Consider the following 27,012-nt stretch of genomic DNA (forward strand, 5'->3'; position numbering starts at 1 on the left):
ACACGGGTGAACATGTCCCTGTGCAAACTGTTTTTACATGTCTTCTGAACTTTAACTATGTGGGCAGAACTTTAAGCATTATGTCTTTTCAGCTCCAGACACTGCTTATCACATGCTCGTACCATTCCTACAATGAAGCAGTGTGGTTGTAGCAACCTATTGGGGTTCTTCTGAGTAACAGGTACTAACTGGTCAGAGCTGAGGGAAATCAGTCAAATCGAAGAAAACCAGCTCCAAAGTGCAATGACCTGAGACTGGAAGAATGTTTTACCGCCCAGCATCACAATGACCTGAAACATACTGCCAAGACAACATTGGATTGGCTTTAAGTCTCTGACTGTCCAATCTGGCTCTGTGGAGAGACCTGAAAATGAGAGTTCACAGATGCTTCTCATTAGGAGGATCAACAGGAGGAATGGGATTAACTGCCAAAGTCCTGGTGTCCAGAGCTTGAGTCTTTCCCAAAAAGATTCAAAACTAATTGCTTCTGAAGGGGCTTCTACAAAACTCTACTGTGTGAAATTATACAGTAGTTGGGAGTTTTCATTAACACTGGTGAAAGTGGTCAAATGTAGTTAGTGAATGATTTCACACACTTGTTTCATCACTCAGAGGATGTTTGGCCAATTGAGACATGTTTTTTTCTTGATTGTACTTTCCTTTAATGAAGTCAGGTCTTGGGTACATATTCTGTAGTGTTGTAGATAATGCTCTGCCCTCTCCTCCCACACATGTACATGTACATACAAACTTAACATGTACTTTGAAAACCTCCTCTAAAACAAACTGCTGTTGCAGCCAACCACATGTAAAGCAAAGTTTTCTACTACTTCTGGCCCTGCTGGAATTGATCCAGCTTTTGTATTGACTGAGAATGACCGCCCACCTCCAGTTAGTTTTAGTTATTTCAGATGGAGGAAAGTTCAGTTAAGAGAAATAACAGGTAAGACCAAACATGTTTCAGTTTCTCATTTAAAAGAAGGAGTTATGCAAATACAGGATTTGGGTGATAACAGAAAGCCAAGCCTTTTACGAATCTGACACAGTTTTACAAACAAGTTTCATTTATAAAATGTTTTTAAAGAGTAGTGAGCCCTGTGCTGATAATTGTAGTTTAAAAGTAGTTTAAAGATGAATGTGTTCATGTGTAAAAAAAAAAATGTGTGCGTGCCAGTTCTGCAGCTGCATTACATTCTTCCAATTAACCTCAATCTTGTTTAACTGTAAGTCCCCTAAATTTATTTCCATTTCACTGGGGCAACTACTAAACTTGTAGGAACATTTGAAATGTGACTACGAGCCACTGCTAACTGGTTCTACTTGCTACTAGATTTCTGAAAGGATTTAAAACTAAGAAACAAACACAACCCAATTTAAGATGACAGCTACTGACAATTTTGAGACAGACCACAAGGCAAAACTAAAACCTATATTTTATGCCTTATCAGTTGACGATCTACTTCATTTAGAAATAACCAAACCCAAACTCTTATCAAACAAATGATATCAAATCTAAAACTGTTGACATTAGCAGCTCCATTTTTGTGACTTTTTCAGAGCATGAACACAGGTCTAAGTTCTGTTAGCTCTGAGCAGATGTAGTTATGGCCAACGTTTTTGATAATTTGGTGAACACAAATGCAGTTGGATTAGCACAAAGGAGTAAAAGGAATAAATAATTAGAAGCTGACTTCAGTTATGGCCAATCAAATCAGTGCCTCTTATCATCTTTAAAACCGTGGTGGTATTGTCAGATATGTAATGACTGAAAACGGAGCAGACCTGCATCACCAGTCAAACTTTATGCAAGTAGAAACGGAAATACTTGTCCAGTAGTTTCAGGCTTGTAGTCAGCAAATGTATTACTACGAGTAGGTCTCCATTGCCTTGGAATAGATACATAATATTAGAATTAACTCTTTCCCTGGTATTATGAGAACCGCTGTCCAGTGTAGGAAGCAAAGCGGTTTAATTCAAATGGTAAACCAAAAGCACGGGCATTAATTGAACATCAAAGAGATTAAATAACACTCCTTAACTATACTGAACGATGTTGAAGGCAAATTGCACGCACTCAAAGCCTCCAATGCAATTAAATGGCCTAAGCTGTCATACATAAAATTCTCCTATTACTGTAGCACATACAAGTCCGGCAGGAAGACGACCAAAAGTTAGTTTGCACAGGGTGAAATAAAGTGTTCTAATTAAAGATTTAAGCCACACAAGTTAAAAAACGGACTGACTTGATCTACGTGGACGGGCTGCCTGAGTAGAGGCTGCGTTTGTTAACTGCTGCGGCTCACAGACACCAATGACATTTACTCCTGTGTAAACGTAGCAAGAGATGAGCGTATCAGAACTGAAACTTTTTGGTGTAGATGTAGCATCATTATAGAAATTTGGTACGAAACCCAAGGCCTTTTTCAAGGCAAGATACTAACGAAACAGTTTGGTGGGTGCCATAAAGTATCAAAGTTTGATAACCAGCTATACACACCACAGCTAAAAACACGTGGTACCTAAAATTTAAAGGACTTTTTAAATGGTAAAGTCTTTTATCTTCAACACAACTCCTCTGTCCTTAAGTTACAGTTACTAAAAAAAGTGCAAGCCTGCAGCTAGGTCAGTTGGTTGTAGCACTTCCTTGTAATCAAGGAGGGTTTATCATTGCATGGTAAGCACTACATATTAATATATGAGATTTAAAAAATGACACAGAACTTTAAAACCTTTGACAGTAACAAATAGGATCTTAGTCAGGTAAAATAATGAAAATGCATGAATTAGCATTTTATGGAAAACCACATTCCTCCATTAGTTTGGTTATACTGCTTGCACACGTTCAAATTAAGTGACATTTAAAAAGAGAGAAAATGTAAAAAATGCCACTTGCTGTACAATATTTACAACCTCTGTACAGATTTAAGGCTGATGATGTGATTAATTCAATGTGTGAGCTAAAAGGTGTTCACAAAGCCACAGTAAAGAGGAGGAAGTGTTGGGACGCCGAGCTGAAAAGCCTTTTTAGTAGAACAGATTGATTGTTACACTGGGTCAGCCTGAAGTGAAGCTAATGCAGAATTTACATCAAATTGTTTACAGCTGGGTGGGAAAATATGTCCATGCCAGTGCATGAATTGTAATTCTCTGCCAAAGACAACAACTGTCAACAACTGCAAGTGCATCAAAATAAAACACAGTATTAATACTAATACGAAAAAGTCAGCCCATTTTAGAGGAGCTGTTAGGGCTGCAGGATCAGCAGAATCTGGATTTGTCTTGCTTTCAAATGATATTACAATTTTCTTGTTATTTATTTTTTTTAGATACATTTTTGTTGCACTCATTTACGTGATGCAGAAAGAAACGTAACACAAAAGTTGACGGTGCCTGATATAGGACCTGCACATCAACTTTACAACAGAGAGTGAGCGCTCCTGTTTTTAGACGTTTTTAAATGAAACAAGTTCACGAGTCTGACACTGAACATCAAAACAAGTACGTCCAGTGTCTTCTACTTACACCACCTTTAAACAAGTCTTTTTGTGCATTTTCTCTTTTTTTTCATTCACTCAGTCTTACTGGATTTATTTTCCTTACTGCCGGTTTGTGCTGCTGGATCAGGTGCTGTGACATCGTGTTGTCATTTGTTGAGGGAGAAAGTGGGAATGTTTGATGCAGTTAATGTCCTGAATTAAATGTGGCAGAATTGTTGTCATTTAGAAATGAGATTGCATAAATCAAGATCGCATTTTCAATATGATTAATTGTGCAGCTGTAGGAGCAGGCAAGAACCAAAGTGCTGAGTTTCCATGGTACCTTAGGTTAGACCTGTTTAAAAAATAATTAGTGGCAATAACATTTATAAAAATAAATTGAATTTACAGATGTAAATCTGATTTAGTGCTAATCTTGCTTTATGAGATTTCTTGGCAATATGAGCAAAAATAAACATTTTGTTTACTGTATTTCTATCAGTATTACAAAAGTGAAACTTCATATCATGCATCTTGACATGAACTACCAACTAATGGGAGTGCAAGGAGGTGTTGGTCAGTATGGAAGTGCAAGCACACTTTAAGTTTCTTCAAAAATGTTCCAGTTTTCAAAAATATATGCTAATTATATGCAATTTAGTATTGCAGTTTTATACATTCTCATTCACCTTACTTAAAATCACATTGACTGTTCATTTTCTAGGGAGAGTGGTGACAGTATACTCTCTTCATTTATGGACGTTGAGTCTAAAGGTGGAGGGATGAATATCTAAAGATGAGTACAACTATGACTCCTGCTCATTGCACAATAAAAGCTGGTCCTGATGCTGAAGTGAGGAGGACAACATCGGGACTCTGAGAAGGGGTCATGTCTCTCCTCCCCTTGAAGCAATTAAGCTCCTGTGTTGCCAGTATGATCCAGAAAACGGAAAACACTCGAAGTCAGCTTTATTAAAACGCAACAATATAGCTTAACACGTTCCCTGTGGCAGGACCGCATATAATCACAGACACTGGCGCTGCTAACTGCATGTTCATATTTGTCCTCCATCATTCGGTAGTGTCCACATCACAACGCATCTGACGGACTGAGAGTTTTAATCAACCTTGTCGAGCCTGGACGGATTTTCTCCTCTTTGTCGTGTGGAGGAGATGATAGTGTCCGAAGGTTTCATTACAGCGTCGCTGCTGAGCCAGTTTCCCGACAGCATTCACCGCTGCGCAGCCATAACATGACAGGAAATACGGAAATCTTTCCACCGGTAAAGAATCAAGATGACGGCAGATTGCAGCGGCAGACACACGGTGACAAATTCTAAATGAATATAAAAGCTGGTTTACTTACGACTCTGAAGAGAAGCCATGAAGATGGTGCGGATGGTGTTGAGGAGGGTCGACATGACTGGAGTGACATCAGCAGTGGATGCCTCGGTGTGTGTGTGTGTGTGTGTGTGTGTGTGTGTGTGTGTGTGTGTGTGTGTGTTTCCACCTCCCCCTCTGACCATACAATAAAAAGGGAAGGGTAAGAAAATAGGCTACACAAAGCAGGTCACATTGCTGTCATTCTATTTACTCAACCTTTCTTTTGATATTAATAAAGGAAAATATAAGCTACACATGAAGTGGATAGAAAAGGTAGGTATGTGAACCATTTAAAGATTTTCTGTTTTTTGGTATTAAATGGTGTAATCTGATATTCACCTCAGTTACAAATATATTCAAACACAATAATAACATAATTATTGAACACATGGACTTAATAACATGCAAGCTTACAATTGGTCTTTGGTTTAATGTAACGTAGTAATGATAGAACCTTTCAGACTGATAGATCTCAATTACTTTCTTTCTCATTTGTTCCTGAATTTCTTTGGATCTCGGCATGATGTCTATCTTTTGAGGATCTTTTGGTCTACTTCACTTTGTCAGGCAGGTCCTGTTGAAGTGATTTCTTGATTGAGAACAGGTGTGTCAGTAATCAGGCCTGGGTGTGGCTCAAGAAATTGAACTCAGGTGTGATAAACCACAGTTAAGTTGTGTTTTAACAGGAGGGGGCAAACACTTTTTCACACAGGGCCATGTGGGTTTGGATTGTTTTTCCTCCCTTAATAATAAAAACCTTCATTTAAAAACTGCATTTTGTGTTTACTTGTGTTATCTTTGACTAATATTTAAATTTGTTTGATGATCTGAAACATTTAAGTGTGACAAACATGCAAAAAATTTGGAAATCAGGAAGGGGCAAACACTTTTTCACAACACTGTATACAACCTTACCACAGCAGATGCATATGCAATCACTGAACCTTACATGCACTCATCCTCTGAGTGTGTTCTCATGAAGCATGTAGAGTTGGTTGACCCTCACTGTACTGGTCTGGTTTCAATCTCCTCCCACCTGCAGCAACCATATGGATGACTTCTGTTTGTTCTGTGTAACCTTTCAGTGGCCTTAATTATTTTCAAAGCAATGCTTAATACAGATAATATTTTTTTAATAGCTGTGAAAACAACAACACCAAAACATTCTTCAGAATGTTGCACTGGTAAAAAACAATATAAGAAATGAAGCAAACATCAACAAGTTATTCAGTAGTGTCAGCGTCAAACCACATCAGAGAGCGATCCCACTTTAGACTGTATGGTCACATTTGTCAGTGCACTCATTTACACACACCTGACTGTGCAGTCAGTTCACATTCTTTAAATCACGGTTTATAGAACAGTGCTTCATTAGTAAGAAACCCAAATAGAAAACAAAGAAAAGTGTCTTTCCCAATCACACTTCACTTTGACTTTTAGCTAAAAAGTGATTGCAGACATAAAAGCAAATTACAAACGACAGGTTAAAACTCTGGCTCACTTTTCTTAAACTGTAAATTACATGAGCTTGAAAAAAAAAAGAAGTGAATCCAAGCTTGTAGTCTTTTAATTGATAGTTTTCTGGTCACACCTATACATAACCTTTTGTACTGTAACTGCCACTTTGGTGTTTATAATTTACTAATAAATCTAGTGAGTAAAAGCTGAAAAACAAAACGAATTAAGAAAATAATCTGTATATGTGGTAGCTTTTTGGTGATACCACCTTTGTTGTGGCTCACTTATCTTATTCACATCTAACAGAACAAATACACTCTTGTATTGATCAGTCCAGCCATCCACACAGGCTGTGTAGTGAGCATCTTACATATAGAAATAACTAACTGAAGGCTGCCAAACCACCGCAGGACCTAAAGCTCAAACAGTCCCTTTATGTCTGTTGTGTAGATGGAGACAGTACTGAAGCTGCTGCTCAGCTTACACTACAGCTTCTGTGTGGACACCATGGATGTATTAAAGGGTAAGTGTGCAGAATTTAAGGGAATCTACATGCAGAAATGGAATGTAATCTGGGATGTAGTGCTCTTTGTCACAGCACTGAATCTGAATATTTTTTGAGCGCGCCATTTCTGCTTCTATGCCAACTACACCTTTAGTATGGATTCTATACAATGTTTTAAAAATGAGGGCCCTCTACTTAAAAGTTAAACAGAAATGCATATCTGCTCTGCAAATCACTTGTCTTGAGTCTTTAAGGGAAAAAAAAATCTGAAACCAAAAGAGAGAAATGTATATCAAATATATTTGCTGTCAACATGGCATCCCTTGTTTTAGGAGGTTAGATCAATAAGTTCCATGACTGCTCCTGATGCGTGTGAGCAGTAAGTAAGTAACATGCACAGAGCAGGGGGAAGCCATGAACTTTGTGAGGTAGTCCAACTTTCATCAGCATCTGAGTTACACACGCTTTTGTGAGGGCATGTTCGGGCGATTTCATCACAGACATGAGCAGAGGGCGCAAATTCACTTTTGTGTCGAACTCTGGAAATTTGCAATGGAGAGTACTGAAGTGCTTCAGAAAGCCTCTGGCCATGAAATAAAGAGCCAGGCGAGGTGTTTTGAGTGATTAGGTCAAGAGAACATCTAGATGGGTTTCTTGTGACATTTGTGAGGTTGTGCATCATGAATCTGTTCCTCAGTGTCAGACTGTCAATGTTGATGTTCTCAGGCATCTGATGGAAAACAATCTAAACTGTGGCACAATGGCCCCTGGGATCCCAACATGACAACGTGCCTGTTCAGAGCACATTAAAAAAAGGGCAAGTTTCTCAGCTCAAGTTTCAGGTGCATGGAAAATCATTGTTCGCCTGGACTAGTGTTCACAAACATGTCTGTAACTTACGTGCTGAGGCTGATCAAGCTACCAAATTTTGAATAATTCCTTACGAAGGTTATAACTTCCCCCTGGTCCAGATGGATAAGTCTTTGAACTTTCGATCCTTATACCCTAATTCAATAGAGTGCCATTGAAACACATTAACCAGCATGTAAGCAAGTGTACCTGCATATGGCCCTTCTCCGCATCACATCTTAATGACATGTCTAAACAGGAAAAGCACAGGTGCAGTAATGATGTGCATGCTGGTGCAGTGTCGTAGCTTAAAGAGACACTTAATGAAAGCGAGCCAGTCAAAAATGTTTCTTGATAGATTGTTAAATAAGCCATATCACATCTCTGAGGGTTTTTTTTTAGGACTTGAAGGCTATTACCCAGCAATGCAATAAATCACAGCCAGTCCTCAAACTTCATTACTCCCTCGAAGCCGTGGTAGCTGAAGTGCTCCAGGACTGGGCTACAAGTCTCTTGAGCAAGGCAGGCCATCCTGTTGTTCTCACAGCTCTCTTCGCCCCCGGGGCCAATGTACACCCCATCTGCAGAATGGATGGACGGGTCCTCGTCAAAGTAGTTGTGGGGTCGCAGCAGGACCCCACCCCCATTGCCCACGGTTACCGTGTTGGGAATGTCTTCGGAATGAGGGATGTGGAGAAAACCTGTGGTCACCCAGGCAACCAGGTCCTGCAAACACAACATTTAAGTTCTTTTAGCCAAGTATTTCAATTTAAGGCTGAAATATTACATGTATTATTTTATCATGGAAATTCTCTACATACCTCATCTTCAATGTTTTCGTTGTCTTCAACATACTTGCTGAAGTCGACAGCTGGAGTCCAGATGTCATTTTGATTGTACAGGCTGCTGCTGGTCTGCTCTAAGTCCTTATGCCTGGTAATGGCAATTTTATACCTGAAGATAGGGAAATGAGATGCAGAGAAAGACGCCTTTGGATGCGAACAGAGCTATGGTTAAAGATCTGAGGCCTGGGACACAGTCCATGTGTGGTGTGTGCATTACTTATTGTTACTGTTTTCATTTTGATGTCCATGATAACAAATTAGAGCAGCCATACTCACGCAGGCAGTGAGACGCACATTTCACACAAGTGTTGCCAGGCAAACACACAAAAATAGGCAGGTAAAAGGATCTATGATGAAATGTACACTCTATCATCGTAGTAGAAACCCAGTATCGGCTCTATTTCCATCATGTCGATAGTTAACCCGGTGAAGGGCCACGTTTCCCCGCTGCTCTGTCCCTCTCTCTAAACTTCTTGCTCTGAACGAGGGTAAACTAAATTCCAGTATCTGCTTTATTGGTTGCAACTCATCACTTTTGTCTGACCTCGAAATACTGATGGCCATTATCAAAGGGAAACTCTATGATTGATAGGACTGGCAGCTGGTGAGCACGGTTGTACCCCGGGGAGAGGAAACACACCCAAACACTAGACGAGGACGTTGCTACTGCTGATTCTGCAAAAAAAACGAGATTATTATTATCAACATTTCTAAAATGATGTAATGAAATGAATGAAAAGATCCACACTGAACACAGTCAGATCTGATCCTCCACACAGGTCTGTCTCTCGTCTCTCGTCTGACGTCACGGTGAGCGTATTGCATCACTTCCTGTCTACAAACATTGTGACTAGTGTTACTTCTCTGTTATTTCAGCTTCTTTTCCTGAATTCTACGTATCTAAATCTCTCCACACTTCTTCTCATCTCAAGTTAAAACTCACGTTTGCTCTTCTTGAGCAATTCTAAATCTTTGACCAACGTTCACTAACTTGGTGTTTTGGTGCTGCTAGCTTGGCAGTTAGCAACGTCTTCCCTCTCTCCCTCCTCTTCTGGTTTTTCCTGCTCAGTGTGACATGTTTAGTTACAACCCTGCTTCCTTAATGAGGAGGAGGAAGAGGAGGAGGAGGAGGGGGAGGAGGAGGAGGAAGAGGAGGAGGAGGAGGGCGGCTGGGTGACAGTACGAAGGAGACATAGTCCCAAGAAGAAGCCCATGGTTCACCACCGACCTTCACGTCTCCAACTGATGTTCCACACTCTGTGAAACACCTGCTGAGAAACCAACTCTGGTTATTGGAGACTCTATTTAACATGAAGTTAGTGAAACCAGGGGACAGAGACAGATGTCTTCCAGGGGACAGAGTCAGATGTCTTCCAGGGGCTAGAGTCAGATGTCTTCCCGGGATCAGAGTCAGATGTCTTCCAGCGGCCAGAGTCAGATGTCTTCCAGGGGACAGAGTCAGATGTCTTCCCGGGACCAGAGTCAGATGTCTTCCCGAGGCCAGAGTCAGATGTCTTCCAGGGGCCAGAGTCAGATGTCTTCCAGGGGACAGAGTCAGATGTCTTCCAGGGGACAGAGTCAGATGTCTTCCCGGGATCAGAGTCAGATGTCTTCCCGGGACCAGAGTCAGATGTCTTCCCGAGGCCAGAGTCAGATGTCTTTCAGGGGACAGAGTCAGATGTCTTCCAGGGGACAGAGTCAGATGTCTTCCCGGGCCCAGAGTCAGATGTCTTCCAGGGGCCAGAGTCAGATGTCTTCCAGGGGCCAGAGTCAGATGTCTTCCAGGGGACAGAGTCAGATGTCTTCCAGGGGACAGAGTCAGATGTCTTCCAGGGGCCAGAGTCAGATGTCTTCCAGGGGCCAGAGTCAGATGTCTTCCAGGGGCCAGAGTCAGATGTCTTCCAGGGGCCAGAGTCAGATGTCTTCCAGGGGACAGAGTCAGATGTCTTCCAGGGGACAGAGTCAGATGTCTTCCCGGGATCAGAGTCAGATGTCTTCCCGGGACCAGAGTCAGATGTCTTCCCGAGGCCAGAGTCAGATGTCTTTCAGGGGACAGAGTCAGATGTCTTCCCGGGGCCAGAGTCAGATGTCTTCCCGGGCCCAGAGTCAAATGTCTTCCAGGGGCCAGAGTCAGATGTCTTCCAGGGGCCAGAGTCAGATGTCTTCCCGGGGCCAGAGTCAGATGTCTTCCAGGGGACAGAGACAGATGTCTTCCCGGGGACAGATCGGGTGACATTGAATCAAACCTGAAACTGTTGACTAAGGCGAATCATAAATCCAGTCAGATTGTTATTAACGTCGGCAGTAATGACACCCGGTTACACCAATCAGAGGTCACTAAAGTTAATGTTGAATCGGTGTCCAACTTTTCAAAAACAACGTGGGACTCCGTAGTTTTCTCTGGACTCCTTCCTAACCGGACCAGTGATGATATGTTTAGCCGTACGTCTTCACTTCACCGCTGGTTGTCAAGGTGATGTCCCGCTAACAACGTGGGCTTCATTGATAATTGGAATACTTTCTGGGGGAAACCTGGTCTGATCCGGAGAGACGGCATCCATCCTACTTTGGATGGTGCAGCTCTTCTTTCTAGAAACATGGCCGTGTCTCTTAACAGCCCTAAAACCTGACATCCAGGGTTGAGGCCAGGACGCAGAGCTGCAGTCTTACAGCTCCTCTGCAGCTTCTTTAGAGCTGTCACTCACCCAAAACCTTCAACATCCTGTAGAGGTTGTGTCTGTACCCAGACCACCTATATTTAAAAAACTCAACAAAAGATCTGTCAATAAAAATGGAATAAAAATGGATCCTACCAAATTAATGGATAAAAAAAAAATCTGACAATTAAATATGAGATCTCTCTGGTCTAAATCTCTGTTAGTAAATGACTTGATAACTGATCATCAGATTGATTTACTCTGTCTCACAGAGACCTGGCTGCAACAGGAAGAATATGTTCGTATTAATGAAGCAACTCCTCCCAGTCATATTCATTATCATATTCCTAGAGATTCAGGCTGAGGAGGAGGAGGAGGAGCAGGAGGAGGAGGAGGAGGAGGAGGAGGAAGAGGAGTAGGAGGAGGAGGATGAGGAAGACTGGCAGCAATCTTCCACTCAAGTTTATCAATTAATCCAAAGCCTAAACTTAGTTATAAATCATTTGAGAGTCTGACTCTTAGTCTCACACCCAAACTGGAAAGCAGAGAAACGGATTATATTTGTTGTTGTTTATCTCCCACCTGGTCCTTATTCAGAGTTTCTAACTGAATTCTGACTTTTGATCAGATTTAGTGCTGAGTTCAGATAAAGTGATGATAGTGGGAGACTTTAACATTCATGTTGACGTGGACAACGACAGCCTCAGTTCTACTTTCAGCTCATTATTAGATTCTATAGGCTTTTATCAGAATGTAAATAAACACCGTCGCCGTGGTAACCACACCCTCCATCTGGTTCTGTTGTATGGGATGGAAACTGAAAATGTAATAGTATTTCCTCCAAACCCTGTTTTGTCGGACCACTTCTTATTAACATCTGAAGTTCCAATAATGGACTACACAGCATGTGGGAATAAATCCCACTACAGTAGATGTCTGTCAGATGATGTCGTGGCCAAGTTTAAGGAAGCAGTTACATGTTTATCCTCTTCGATGCCGTGTGTTAAAGCAGTGGAAGACATCTACGTTGATCTTAGTCCCACACAAGTGGATCATCTGGTAGAAAACACTGCAGTATCTCTGCTACAACTCTAGATGATGTCGCCCCTCTGAAGAAGAGAGTCATGAACCAGAGGAAGTTGTCTCCGTGGTACAACTCAGAACTACGCTCTGCTAGGCAGCGACTAGAAAGATGGAAAGGAAATGGAGTTCCACTAATTTAGAATAATTTCACCTGCCTGGAAGGAGAGTCTAATATTATATAAGAAAGCTCTTCGTAAGGCCAGAACTTTATATTATTCATCATTAATAGAGGACAACAAGAACAACCCCAGGTTTCTTTTCATCACTGTAGCAGGCTGACAAAGAGTCCCAGTTCTGTTGAGTCCTCTATTCCTTCAGCTCTCAGCAGTAATGACTTCATTAACTTCTTTACTAATAAAATTCTTACTATCAGGGAGAGAATCGGGCCGATCCTTCCTGACACCATCACTGATGTGTTGCTAAGCAACAGCAGCCCTGAAAGCAACTGTAGGACCAGATGTAAACTTGGAACATTTCTCTCCTGTTGAGCTCTCTGAGTTAACTATAACTATTTCTTCATCTGGATCCTCTAGCTGTCTGTTAGATCTCATCCCAACTAAACTTTTTAAGGAAGTCTTCCCTTTAATTAATACTTCCATATTAGATCAGATCAACCTATCTATTGTAGCCGGCTATGTACCGCAGGCTTTTAAAGTGGCTGTAATTAAACCTTTACTTAAAAAGATGACTCTTGATCAGCTGTTTTAGGAAACTACAGACCAATTTACAACCTGATGTTTATTTCTAAAATCCTTGAAAAAGTTGTTGCAAATCAACTTTGTGATTATTTACAAAGGAATGATCTGTTTGAAGATGTTCAGTCTTTAGAGTTCATTATAGCACAGAAACAGCTCTGGTGAAAGTTACTAACGACCTTTTATTAGCCTCAGATAATGGACTCGTCTCGGTACTTGTTCTTCTGGACCTCAGTGCTGCTTTTGATACGATTGATCATACGATCTTATTACAGAGATTAGAAGACGTTACGAGGATTAAAGGAACTGCATTAGATTGGTTCAAATCCTACTTATCAGATAGATTCCAGTTTGTCCATGTCAACAATGAATCTTCCAGACAAACAAGAGCGAGTTATGGAGTTCCACAAGGCTCAGTGTTAGGCCCAATACTTTTTACTTTCTACATGCTTCCATTAGGAGATGTCATCAGGAAGCACTGCATCAACTTCCATTGTTATGCAGATGACACTCAGCTATATCTTTCTATAAAACCAGATGAAACTAATCAGTTAGTAAAACTTGAAGCCTGTCTAAAAGACATAAAGGCCTGGATGACCAAAAACTTCCTGCTTCTAAATTCAGACAAAACAGAAGTTCTTGTACTTGGTCCTAAACACCTCAGAAACTCTTTCTGTAATCACTTAGTTACTCCAGATGACGTTGTCTTGGCCTCCAGCAAAACTGTGAGGAACCTTGGGGTCATCTTTGATGAGGATTTGTCCTTTAGACACCATATAAAGCAAATCTCCAGAACTGTCTTCTTTCATCTACGTAATATTAATAAAATCAGGAAAATCCTTCCTCAGCGTGATGCAGAAAAACTCATTCATGCATTTGTTACTTCTAGACTAGATTATTGTAATTCCTTGTGGTTAGGATGTCCAAATTACTCATTAAAAACCTGCAGCTGATCCAAAATGCTGCAGCAAGAGTACTGACGTGATTTATCAAGAGAAATCATATTTCTCCTGTTTTAGCTTCTCTTCATTGAATTAAAATTATTGATGTCCTCCTCTGTGGTTAATGAAAAGTCCAATATTAAATGCAGGTTTGCGAATGAAAATGTCTTAATTTTTCCTACACGAAAGTCCGATGTGTCAACCAACCATCTACCACGTTGACCACCAGACTCTCAGGGCAGTCCTCAATACGAGGCAAATGATAACAGATTTGGGGACAGCATGAAATGTTAAACCAACCAAACTTATCTGCCAAACATGGAGAGGCCCGGCGAGCGGGCTCAGCTATCCCATCTTCCAACATCTACGCTACCTCTTTTTCCATCCTCCTATCTTTTGCCCCATGCATTCTATAGGAAAGGTGCTTTATTGGTTGAGCAGCCCCCATATCTATATTGTGCTCAATTAGGTTGGTGAATAATGGTACAAAATGAGTCAAGTGAAAATTAAACAGCTTCACTGGTGCGCCCGCTGCATCTCTGACAGATAATGGAACTGATCACTCTAAATTTCTCAGACTCTATTAAAGAATGGATTCGGATGGAAAATCCTCTGAACACAAGACTATGTGGTGACTGATCGTATGGATGCTAATGTAGAATTGTCTGTGGGAAATGCATCGCCTTTTTACATCAGAAGAACAGAAGGGTTTAATAAGTTACATGACACCACTGAACTTTCTTCCTCCTGTCTGGAGTAGATAACAAGTAGTCCATGTGTGACAGAGATTACTTTTCTCTAATTAGCACTTCCATATTAGATCAGATCAATTCATCTCACTCAACAGGTTATGGACCACAGGCTTTTAAAGTTGCTGTAATTGTACATTTACTTAAAAAGCCTACTCTTGATCCAGCTGTTTCAGGTAACTATAGCCCAATATCCGACCTGCCCCTTATTTCTAAAATCCTTTAAAATGATTGTTGAAAATCAGTTATGCAATCATTTACAGAGGAATGGTCTGTTTAAAGATTTTCAGTCGGGCATTAGAATACATCATAACACAAATACAGCACTGGTGAAAGTGACAAATAATATTTGAATAGCCTCAGACAATGGACTCGTCTCTATACTTGTCCAGCTAGACCTTGGTGCTGCTTTTGACACGATTGACCGAAATATGTTTTTTTACAGAGATTAGAGCATGTTATTAGGATCAAAGAAACTGCATTACGTTGGTTCAAATCGTATCAATTAGATCGATTTTAATTTGTTCATGTCAACAGTGACTCTTCCAGGCAAACAAAAGTTAGTTCTGGAGTACCACAAGGTACGGTGCTAGGGCAAATACTTGTCACAGTAAACATGCTTCCTGTCAGCGATATCATCAGGAACCACTGCATAAACTTCCATTGTTATGCAGATGACACCGAGCTATATCTATCTATGGAACCAGATGATACAAATCGGTAGAACTTCAAGAATGTCTAAAATATATAAACGACGGGATGACCTACACTTTTATACTTCTAAACGTGGACAAAACTGAAGTTATTGTATTTGGCCTGAAACACCTTAGAAATTATTTCTCCAATCACTTAGTTACTCTGGATGATGTTGCTTTGGCCTCCAGCAGCACTGTGAGGAACCTTGGAGTCATCTTTGATGAGGATTATTCCTTTAACTCACACATGAAGCAGGTCTGCTTTCTTTCATCTGCCTAGTATTACCTATCTGGTCATATCCTGCACAAATGCGACGCAGAAAAGGTAATCAATGCATTTGTTACTTCAAGGTTAGATTATTGTAATTTCTTGTTGTCCGGATATCCATATTACTCATTAAATAGCCTGCAATTAATCAAAAATGCTGCAGTGTAAGTACTGACAGGATTTAGCAAGAGAGATCATATTTCTCATTCTGGCTTTCATTGGCTTCCTATAAAATCAAGAATAGAATTTAAGATGCTCCCACTGACTTACAAACTCTTCATGGCCACCGCCATCTTAACATTATTAGTGAGTGATCAGAATGTTTTGATTCATTAGTGTAACATCATATTTGTGATATACAGTATGTGGCCCAGGTAGAACATAACAATAAAAACATGACTGGAGAAAAAAACCTTTACACACAAACACATACATACAGTGTGTTTCTTCAACTTCCTTGTCCAAAGGAGGCCTTACCAGCCATACTGCATAAGTATTGACTACGATTTTGACTGGAATAGTTCTAAATACATTTCACCTGAATCAAGCCTGTGGGAGATCATATTTCATGGTCCAAAAAGTATCTGTAAAACACTTGTCATCAAGGCAGAGAAAATGCTCGCAATCACTAAGTGATAAACAGTAAAACTGTTTTGTTTTATCTGCTTGAAGACATCATGAGCAGAAGAAGCAGAAAATGCTATTGTTTTGCATTTCTTTTTTGGAAGTGCAGTTACTATTTGGCAAGCTCAAAAACATAGATTCAGAACATGGATTCACAAACCTAAGGAAACAAATCCCTGTCAACCCCCTTAGAGGCAGGGACTATCTGCATATTCATTGATCCACAAGTACTGAATGATAGCAAAGTTGTTAAATTATATGTAACTTCACACCTTGGAAAAGGAGAGGGATTTCAAACTTAGAGAATGTGTTGATTTTGCAGCAGTCCAATCCTACCTGGCCCAGGACATAGCCCTCTCCTCTGCCTGGCTCTCCGGGAGGTGGTCCCCTGCAAAGCTGAATACCTGTAGCCTGTAGGAGCGCTGGTGGCCCCAACGATTGGTCGCATTGCTGGCGATGTGGAGGTAGCGAGGAGTCTTGGTATCGTAACGCAGGGCAGCCTCCTGTGGAGACGTCACAGAAGACATTAGTGGCACAGTCAAGATTCAAGATGTAACAATTGGCAGCCGGTGATCTGCTTACTGACTGGGAGAGGAGTTGTATCAGAAATGATTGAGTGTTCTTCTAAATGGAGTAAAATTCTGGTATTATCAGACCAAAATATACTACGTGAATGGATAGGGTCTGCCCATGCTTCATTGGGGATTGTTTCCAGTCATTGCATCGTAATAGGTATAGATCTCAGGTTAATTTTGAATCAATTGGCGCAGCATTAACCGCCACATGGTGAATGTTGTTTGACAAAATTTGCCAAGATATTAATAACCGAGACCCTCCCCCGATGTGAGCAGAGTGCAATGCTATGTTGTTAAATTATGACTGCAGACTCTACCGACTCCAGCCTCAAGCCTTAATATTTGCTGTAGTTGCCACAACTGTTAACATTGCTTCATCAACTACATTTAGACACTACATTTGCTTGACCTCGACATCACCTCACTGGTTGCTGATTGGTCGGCCCCTCAGTGTGGACTAAAACAGCAATAGAGAGTTACAGTAATATAACTTCCTAGTAGTAATTAAAGCATGAATTACGATTACCAAGTTCTTTGAAGATACAAAGGATATAATTTGTAAAATATTTTGATCATGCAAATGTAAATTTTTCTGTTAGAGGCGTACTTAATGTTAGTGTAGGACTTTAGAACTAGATTGTCAAAGCATTATTTTGATAGCTGTAACATTAGTGGATTTATAAATTGAAAATTCTAAGAAACAGTACGTATAAGTGAATTGTGGGTTACCATAAACAAATGATTAATGGGTTATTTGACAAGTTTCATGTTTCAAACAACAGCCCTTTGAGCCAACTGATTTCCTGCGATATTACCACAATAACGCAAAAACAATTACAATAGATGAATGAAAACACAATAAGTCATACCCTTAATTAAAAAAAATCACCCTTGTTCAGTAGGTAGTTTCTGTGTCAGATATTGAAAGCAGATTTATCGCAGCTTCGTCACTTAATTCTGCTGGAAATAATCATGATGAGAGTGAAGTTCTGTAGTTTGGCGGCATATGTTCATGCAATCATCACCTATAACAACTAAGTTTAAAGTTAAAATAAATGTGTATTCTGCAACCTCTTTTTTTGAACATACTGGTCATTATCCAGTATTATTGTTGCGTATATATATGCGGCGTTACAAAACTGTAAACTGCTATTGTGGGGTCAGACACTTCACGCTGTCTCAACAATGTCAAAGTTTGAGTTCATGCAGTGCATTAACTTTGGTTCAGAGTGTAACTCATTCCTGTTACTTTCCTTTACAAGTTATAAAAAGAAACCTTAATAAAAAAAAAGAAAGAGAGACATAATACAAGTGAAGGCTTTAAATAGTTACTGAAGGTCAAAGCATACCTGTTCTGTTTTGAGCTGCTTCTCCACCAGCTGAGGGACCATAGCATAGTGATGAGGCATCCACGGCAGTGACACATTAACATACTCCATGTCTTTGGTTTGGAATACATTCTTCAAACCTGCAAAAAGGGAAGGGGGCACATTTTTTTTGTCACAATAGGCCTTTTTTGTATTTTTTTATTTTTTATCACGTTGGTGTTTCTGTTGATTGATACCATTACACAACACAACGCATGGTATGACAGGCATTAAGCACATAACTTTACGCAAAACAACAACAAGCATGATTAAAAGCAGCTTTTCAGTGGAGGAGTTGGTTCCAAAAGGGGGTGACTTCAGCAGTGTGGAAGTTAACAAAGATCAAATGTTCAACAAACCGCTAAGAGATTGGTTGTTCTGAATATTTGAAGGAAAACTGTTACATCACATAAAACATCATATTATATTTGTTGCAATTGTATGTTCTTGAAATTAATAATGAAATATGTTTAGTATTTTGTCATATCATTAAGAATATCTTTATTGCAAAAATAGTCTGTGATATTGTCATTATTACATTTTAGGACCATAATACTCACCTTAACTGCAAATGCAAAAACAAAACAAAACAAAACGCTGAACGGGCAGCAAATAACAGACCGTTATAGAAATGATGGGCAGAGTTGAGAATTAAATGAAGTGAATGTAAATGAAACAAACAGAAAACGTGCATCCCAGCTGTTTTTCTAACACAACTCACAGTAACTTCATGAGTCAATAAGTGTTACAACAAACCATGTCCATCACTATTCTGTAGCCTGTTTGGTTGTGCTTTCTGTATTTGCAAGACTTTTTCCTAAATGCTGTAAGTTTTAAAGATGGTTAAGATGTTTTCTTAATTCGCTTATGTTTTGTCTATTTACATGCTTTCTCAGGCTGCATTGTGTTGAGTTGTCCAGGCTACCACGGACATTTTGAATAAAATGTATTTAAAGCTCCAGTGGCGCATTTGAAGTGGTTTGACTTGTTGGTGTGCTCAAAATTTAGTTTGCTGCCCAGCTGCACTGTCAGTAGGGGCATTTTCTCAGTAGATGTAAACACACACACACACACACACACACACACACACACACACACACACACCTCACCCCACCCTCATTGCATATTTTACAATGGCAACCAAAAATCCTCTTTAACGCCCCATAAATACACTTTACAGTCCACCGTTGCTGCCCCAAACCCCCCATAAGTTGGGCCCCTCCCAGGTGCCATATCCTACTGTAACTAAAAGGGTCCCACTTAGAGTGTGTGTACTTATGTTCAGAGTGTATATAAATCATGTGCAAAGAACTGTTGTATACTAAATGCTGTACTGCCTTACCGAACACATCCAGGTCAACCTTGAAATGAATGAAGTGGGTGTGGATGTTCCCAAGTACGTTTTCCGCCACCTGGTGTCCGTGTTTCAGACTACCTTCCACCAGGTATGAAGAAGAGATGTAGCCGGTGGCGTGCACCTTGGCCTCCACTGACCCACTCTGGTAGAAAATGAAATCCCACATGTAGTCATAGTTCCCTATAGCCGTGATGGTCCTGAACACCAAGGCGCTGTTCACCACCCCCCCATAATTGTTGTGGAAGAAGTCAGAGAAATGCCTCCGCAGGGGCTGACCCATGTTGTGCTCAAAGATGCAGATTGAATTACGGAATCTATGCGGGGCTGGGACGTCTATGTAGCGATATGTGTCCACAAAGGTGGCCTCGTAGGGGCAATCCACACCACGGACTAGTTCGTGAGCGAAGCGTCCTATCCCGATGCTCGAATCCAGAAACTTGGTAAGAATCATCCCCGGTGTAACTGAACCGTACACCGACATGGCCTCCTGCACGCTCAGCTCGTAGGCGATCCGCTCACCCTTGAACCGCACATCAAACACCCTCATGCCCGTTAGAGAGCTCAGCCCGAAGGCGAAGCTCCAGTCCAGGTACAGGACGTGGTTTTTGCTCACGCTGTAGCGCTTCCCCTCTGCGTAAAACTGCTGTGGTCCGATCTGCAGAGGTTTATTTCTGGGTTTCAGAGAGCCGTAATCAGGCGACTCCTTGTAAACTATTTTCTTAACTGATCCCTTTTCATATTTCTGTTGAAGTTCTTCCACAGTGTCGAAGTATTTGCCGTTATAGAGCAATCTCTCCACTCTCCATTGGGACGCGTTCAAGCTCTCGTGGTTGAGAAGCACTTCGAAGCCCACCGGGTGGATGTACATGCCGCTCATATCCCTGAAGAAAGATACCCAAGTCTTTCTGTCTCCGGATCGGACTCCGCGAGGCATCTGCTCGAACGAGTTAAGGTTCTTCTCCAGACCCACACCGAAGCTCTCTTTCAGGAGCTTCTCCAACTTGGAAAAAACCTTAGTCTCCAAAAACTTGAATATCAAGGCGTATTCTCCGACAGTGACCGGACGAGCACTGATAGGCAGATCTATTTTGTACCTCTCTTTGGTGACATCTGTGTGGTCTGTCGGGTTTGGTAGAGGGCCCACTACATACTCCTTAACGTAGCCTTTGGCACCGTGGAAGACCACTGCCGTCGCCTGTCTCATCGGCTTGGCACCGTTCCCGTCCAAATAAGCCAGCGCATCCGCTTTCTTTGGGAGGGACAGGTCTATTAAAAACAAGAAATTTTGCGATGGTTTGGTGATCTGGTTGGTAGATATGTCCAAACTTTGCTGCTTGAGCATGTACTGCTGGACCTGCAAGTACTCCTCTCGTGTGAGATCAGCGAACAGAAGGCTGCGCTCGTCGTGTTTGCCCCGCAGCGGAGGGACACTTTTAGCAGAACATTTGGGCGTCCTGTTAGAGTGGATGCCAATCAAGATGATGTTTAGAATGATGGAGACAAAGACAAAAAAGATGAGCATCCATTTTACCAAAGAATTCATCCTGCGCTCTACCATTTCACACACGCTCAAAGAAAGTCGGGGAGAGGAATGCGCTATAGGCAGGAGGGAGCGGCCAGACAAATCTGGAAAGGAGAGGCGCACCCTTCAACGGGTGCCGTCTTCCCGCCCCCCTCTACAGGGGTCCCATAAAATCCTGCCTCTGATTTCACGGAGTCCTCAGAGATATGTAACGGCTTCTCGGGTCGACTAAACTATTTTACGCGCTGTTTAGATATTTTACGCACGGCATTTAATAGTTTATTCATCATCACAATTACATGCTTTCGGGGGAAAAGACAAGAGGTGTGATGTGAGCATTCTTGCTTACAGAGTGAAGCTTACAAACTGAAATACTATTTCAACCTCTGAGTAGACGCAAGCATACCAAGTATTGTGAAATTACGTCAGAAACTGTTGTGAAACAGGTGGCGGACAGTAATGACCATTACCTACCTCTCTTTACTGCTGTGGAACATTGTGCTTTCATAACCTACAGACGTCATTCCAGTATTTAATGACAGAGGAGAATTGGATACTGATTTACAATAGTAGTTCATATCTTTTTACTGTCTTTGAAGAGGAGTCGTTTAACTTTCATTTTTATTTTTTGGCCTGGTCAACTAACTCAGCTGGCTTTCTGTAGGCAAACCCTTCACCACATACCAGACATCAGTCCAATGCCGGTTTACTCAAGACTCACAGAAGGTTTTCTGGTCAACTACAAACAGGACAGTATTTGTTTACATATGGAAGTTTCTTCACCAGCTTTAAAACTTTAAAAACCACCAAGTCAGACAGAATAGACACCCTTCCCGCCTTTAGCTGATATCTGGTTGCCAAATTATAAATATGGACACCTCTCAGGTTGGAATTCAAAGGAGACCAATAATTCACAAATAGTGGATTTGTTCTGCTCCCCTGACTCTGTTACCATGACAATATGACCCTAGGACCCTTTCTAGATAATCCCCTGGAGAACCATACAGGAAACTCACTTTGATGATCACAGAAGGACATTTTCTTATTTTAGTATTTTTTACTGGTTCATGTTGGTGGTAACAAGAGTGCCCCCTGAGGCTTTTAAAGGAAGGTTGTTTCCGTATATTATTGATTAGGGTTGTGTATTTATCTGAAATAGCTTTCTTGTGCATAAACACAGCCATACAAAATTGAAAGGTTATATAATTGCTAATGGCACAAAACTGTGCACAAACTGTGCATACGCACGTGATGAATACCAATTTTCCTTTGTGTATCCACAGTTCCACATCATCGGCTACAATCTGGATAGTGTGGAAAAGGTGGTGGAGAGGAGGACGCTGAACAAACTATTATCCATATTGGATAATCCTGACCACCCTCTCCACCACCTGCTGCAGGGACAGAGGAGGACATTCTCCAAAAGACTCCTCCAGCTGCTGTCACAAGGACAGATCCAGGAGATCATTCCTGATACAGGAGATCATTCCTGCCGACCGCAATAAGCCTGTACAATAACTCACCTCTGGCAAAATCCATCACATAACAATAACACTGTTGACTGTGTTTCTTGGTTGTTTGTATACAGTATAATATATATAGATATATACTGTACTGTATATACTGTGCATTTTATATTTATATTTTTACTGCTATTTTACTGCTATTTTATTGCTTTTCTATTGTTCTATTATTATCTTACTGCTTCTGTATGCTGCTGTAGCGAAAAAATTTCCCCTCGGGGATTAACAAAGTAACTACCTAACCTAACCTAACCGAACCGAACCGAACCGAACCAAACCAAACCAAACCTAACCTAGCTGGGGTCTGCTGGGGAGCAACATTGGAGCTGGAGACACCAACAGACTTAACATACTGGTTAAGAAGGCCGGCTCCATCATCGGCTACAAACTGGACAGTCTGGAAAAGGTGGTGGAGAGGAGGACGCTGAACAAACTATTGTCCATGTTGGATAATCCTGACCACCCTCTCCACCTGCTGCAGGGACAGAGGAGCACTTTCTCTAAAAGATTCCTCCAGCTCCGCTGTCACAAGAACAGATACAGGAGATCATTCCTGATACAGGAGATCATTCCTGATACAGGAGATCATTCCAGATACAGGAGATCATTCCAGATACAGGAGATCATTCCTGATACAGGAGATCATTCCAGATACAGGAGATCATTCCTGATACAAGAGATCATTCCTGATACAGGAGATCATTCCTGATACAGGAGATCATTCCTGATACAGGAGATCATTCCAGATACAGGAGATCATTCCTGATACAGGAGATCATTCCAGATACAGGAGATCATTCCTGATACAGGAGATCATTCCTGATACAGGAGATCATTCCAGATACAGGAGATCATTCCAGATACAGGAGATCATTCCTGATACAAGAGATCATTCCTGATACAGGAGATCATTCCAGATACAGGAGATCATTCCTGATACAGGAGATCATTCCAGATACAGGAGATCATTCCAGATACAGGAGATCATTCCTGATACAAGAGATCATTCCTGATACAGGAGATCATTCCTGATACAGGAGATCATTCCTGATACAAGAGATCATTCCTGATACAGGAGATCATTCCAGATACAGGAGATCATTCCTGATACAAGAGATCATTCCTGATACAGGAGATCATTCCTGATACAGGAGATCACTCCTGATACAGGAGATCATTCCTGATACAGGAGATCATTCCTGCCCACTGCAATAAGACTGTACAATAACTCACCTCTGGCAAAATCTATCACACAACAATATCACTGTTGACTGTGTTTCTTGGTTTGTTTGTATATAATATATATAGATATATAATGTACTGTATATACTGTGCATTTTATATTTGATATTTTTTACTGCTATTTACTGCTATTTTATTGCTTTTCTATTATTCAATTCTATTATTTTATTCTATTATTTCTATTATTATCTTATTGCTTCTGTATGCTGCTGTAGCGAAAAAATGTCCCCTCGGGGATGAATAAAGTAACTACCTAACCTAACCTAACCTAACCTAACCTAACCTAACCTAACCTAACCTAACCTAACCTAACCTAACCTTCTTAGTGAAATGTAGAACTCTTTCTATGCAAGCGTTGGTCAGCGTGGCCACTATAGAGTATGATCAGGACCTGACATTGAGACATACTTCTTCTGCCAGCACTGATAAAGTTAAAATCCAAGAGAAGAGCTTGTATTCAACTTCCTGACTACAAGATACGTGAATATTTTTTGTGTATCTTTTTAACTCCCCTTGCTGAGTTGCCCTCTCCTATCAATGAAGGTGGACGTGCAGACTGCAGGACTGCATGATCCCTGTTGTTGTTTTTTCCAGGTTGTGTCAGGTCACATAGAAAAAGGACGTTGATACTAATTGGCCTGCTTGTGACCCGCCTTGCTTCCTGCTAGCCCAGTGGGAAATGTCTGTTTCAGAATAGGCATGCAGCCAGAATTTTCTTTTGATGTGTTTGATAGCAATGGGGGTTTTAGACTTCCCTCCAACGTGTTGATGCAAGGCGATAGCCAAAGATTTTACATGGATTGAAGCGTGTTTGAACAGAGTTCTGCAATATGATGATGTGTTCTTGTGCAACTAGAAATTGTTCACTTTAAATGTCTCAGGTCCAGCACTCCCACATACCATGAAATAGAGACTTCCTCTGGTGAATACATTTAATGCATGTGTCGGGATTATTAGGGTTGAAGTATTGTAGCCTAGCTTGAGTGATAAAATGTCTGCTTGGCCATTCATATTGTAATAATTTGAAGTGTGTGTTTTCTATTTGGGTTTGCACTAAGCACCAAGCCTCTGACCATTCCTTCACAGTTATATTCTACTTAAAGTATGTTTTCCATGCCTGCAGGATATTTTTGAGGATTTTTTTTTGCACTAGTTTACAGCAAGGGAACCTGTCCTTTGGCCTTCAAGCACTCCAAAGTGATGCCTTCCAGGGTAGATAAACAGGGAAGCTCTAAACTGTTGCACTACCCAGACATGATGAAACTTTAGAGCTAAGAGTGCTCTGTGGATTTCCTACCCGGTCTAAAGTTCATGTGAATGATATCGATTTATTACCATTATTAAGGTTCAGACACTTTAAATATTCTTTTCGTAGACCAAGATTTTAAACTGGGGTCTGCGCAGCCTGCCAAAACTTATCACCGACAAAAACTGGCGAAAATTTAGATAGTTGTTGTGTTTAATCCAGATGTGGTGAGAGCACTATCTCAAACCATTGTTGTGTTTTTTTTTTTTTGTCTGTTTAATTATTTTTTTCTTATCTGATGAATACATATACAAGTTAATAGGGATTGTAATTGACTAGGATTCTGTTGTGACCCACACTGGGCGATGGTCTTTAACCAAGTATAACATACCTGTTCTAATTTGAGCTGCCCAAAAAATACCATATGAGAGTTGGTAATTGTAGTCCACCTCTGTCATACGGCAAATATAGCAAAGAAAGTCTAAGTCTTGGTCACTTGTTGCTCTCATTTTTTGGCGCAAACATTATTACGGATTTGTTGTTATTTATTTTGTAGCCTGAGAAGACACCAAATACACCCGTCAGATCAACCAACGTAGGCAACGTTTGTTCCAAACTGGAGCAAAGCAGAATTATATTATCTGCATAGAGGGCTATTAAATGCTCTTTATCTCCTGTTTTTAACCCTTGGTTAAGCTTAAAGGAAATCAACACAAGCCTATTAGTTAAAATTTCAACTTGTGGGTTAAAGTATGGAAGCCGCACCCATTAAAGAAATGTCCTTCCGATACCAAATGTCTCCAAAATTTAAAACAGGTAATTCCATCCTGTCAGAGCCGTCTCTGCATCTAGCAACAGGATCACATTATCCAGGCTACCAGATTTCTAAAAGAGTATGTTAAGACTCCTTCTTATGTTGCGAAACCTCTCCCTTCCCTGTCCAAATCCGTTCTGATCAGGCTGAACTATTGTAGGTCAAATTAGCTCCAACCCTTTTAGCGCGTGCTTTACATCGAAGCTTTAAGATCTTTATTAAGAAGAGAGATTGATTTATACGATCCACATTGTCCACAGTATGTGGGAATTGTTCAATTGTTGGGTTTCTCTGTATAATGTTGTAAAGTTCTGCTGCAACGACTTCAATGTGTTAAGTGCCATGACATAACCTGTGTTGTGATTTGGCGCTATATAAATAAAATTGAATTGAATTGAATTGAGTTCATAGTTTTCCAGGTTTTAATAGTAACAATAATTGCAGTGGAACAGGTTATCTGTGCTAAATAGGTTAACATGGCAGTGTACCTCAGTTAAAGACCCAAACACATCTGGTCTGGCCACTACATGTGTAAAATATGCCACCATCCTATCATATTCTCCTGTCTTTTTGTTTAAATGAAATGGTATCAGGTGACGGCCCTTTGTGCATGTTCTTGGTGCTCCCTGCCTCTTTGTTGACTACTCTCTGCTAAAACCATTCAATGAACCTTTTTCTTCTTTCAAAACAAAATAATAAAGATAAGATAAGATATCATGCTTTTCTGCATGTCTTTGTTGTTTCCTCACACTTTGTTGTCGCACCAAAAGTTTTCTGGATGTCACCATTTAATCCCCTGAAAAAAGGGTTCTATTACATGCTTTTGTGCTTCATTTTTCCATGTAGTTATGCTTACATTCAGGAAGTTACTTATTAGAGAAACAACTTGTTTTCTACGACATTTAGCTCTGAACTGCTCTACATCTGTTACTTTCTGATGGTTGTTGTGTTATTTAAAATCTCAGACTTTCACAGCTTTTAGCTGTGACTAATCAGAACATGATGGGAGTGTGTCTATCTGTCTTTCCCACCAAAACCCGGCTGCTTGTGTAACTCCTCTTGGAAGGGCTCTGAGTTTTTGATTGGCTAGTAGCAGCAGCTGACCTAAGATCAACCTTCTCTTGTTGGCTGTCATATA

General features: G+C 40.7%; 2 protein-coding genes across 2 annotated transcripts in view; both read right to left on the reverse strand.

Annotated features, from left to right (window-relative positions):
* LOC138214234 (TANK-binding kinase 1-binding protein 1-like) overlaps positions 1-4,942 on the reverse strand; it is a 31,887-nt gene extending 26,945 nt beyond the window's left edge. The window contains 1 exon segment of the mRNA XM_069175631.1: positions 4,843-4,942. The gene's annotated coding sequence lies outside the window, so the exon portion shown is untranslated.
* A 1,033-nt stretch (positions 4,943-5,975) lies between these two features.
* Positions 5,976-21,101, reverse strand: aoc2 (amine oxidase copper containing 2). Its single transcript, XM_069175637.1, has 5 exons — positions 19,513-21,101; positions 18,153-18,271; positions 16,565-16,731; positions 8,493-8,625; positions 5,976-8,397 (listed from the first exon to the last, which is right to left on the reverse strand). Exons 1-5 carry the CDS (start codon positions 21,083-21,085, stop codon positions 8,107-8,109), a joined length of 2,283 nt encoding a protein of 760 aa, XP_069031738.1. The 5' UTR covers positions 21,086-21,101; the 3' UTR covers positions 5,976-8,106.
* Between the last annotated feature and the right edge of the window lie 5,911 nt (positions 21,102-27,012).

This window comes from Embiotoca jacksoni, unplaced genomic scaffold (assembly GCF_022577435.1).
Source record: "Embiotoca jacksoni isolate LCO1_2020_lvr unplaced genomic scaffold, fEmbJac1.0.p SCAF_69, whole genome shotgun sequence".
Classification (NCBI taxonomy): Eukaryota; Metazoa; Chordata; class Actinopteri; family Embiotocidae; genus Embiotoca; species Embiotoca jacksoni.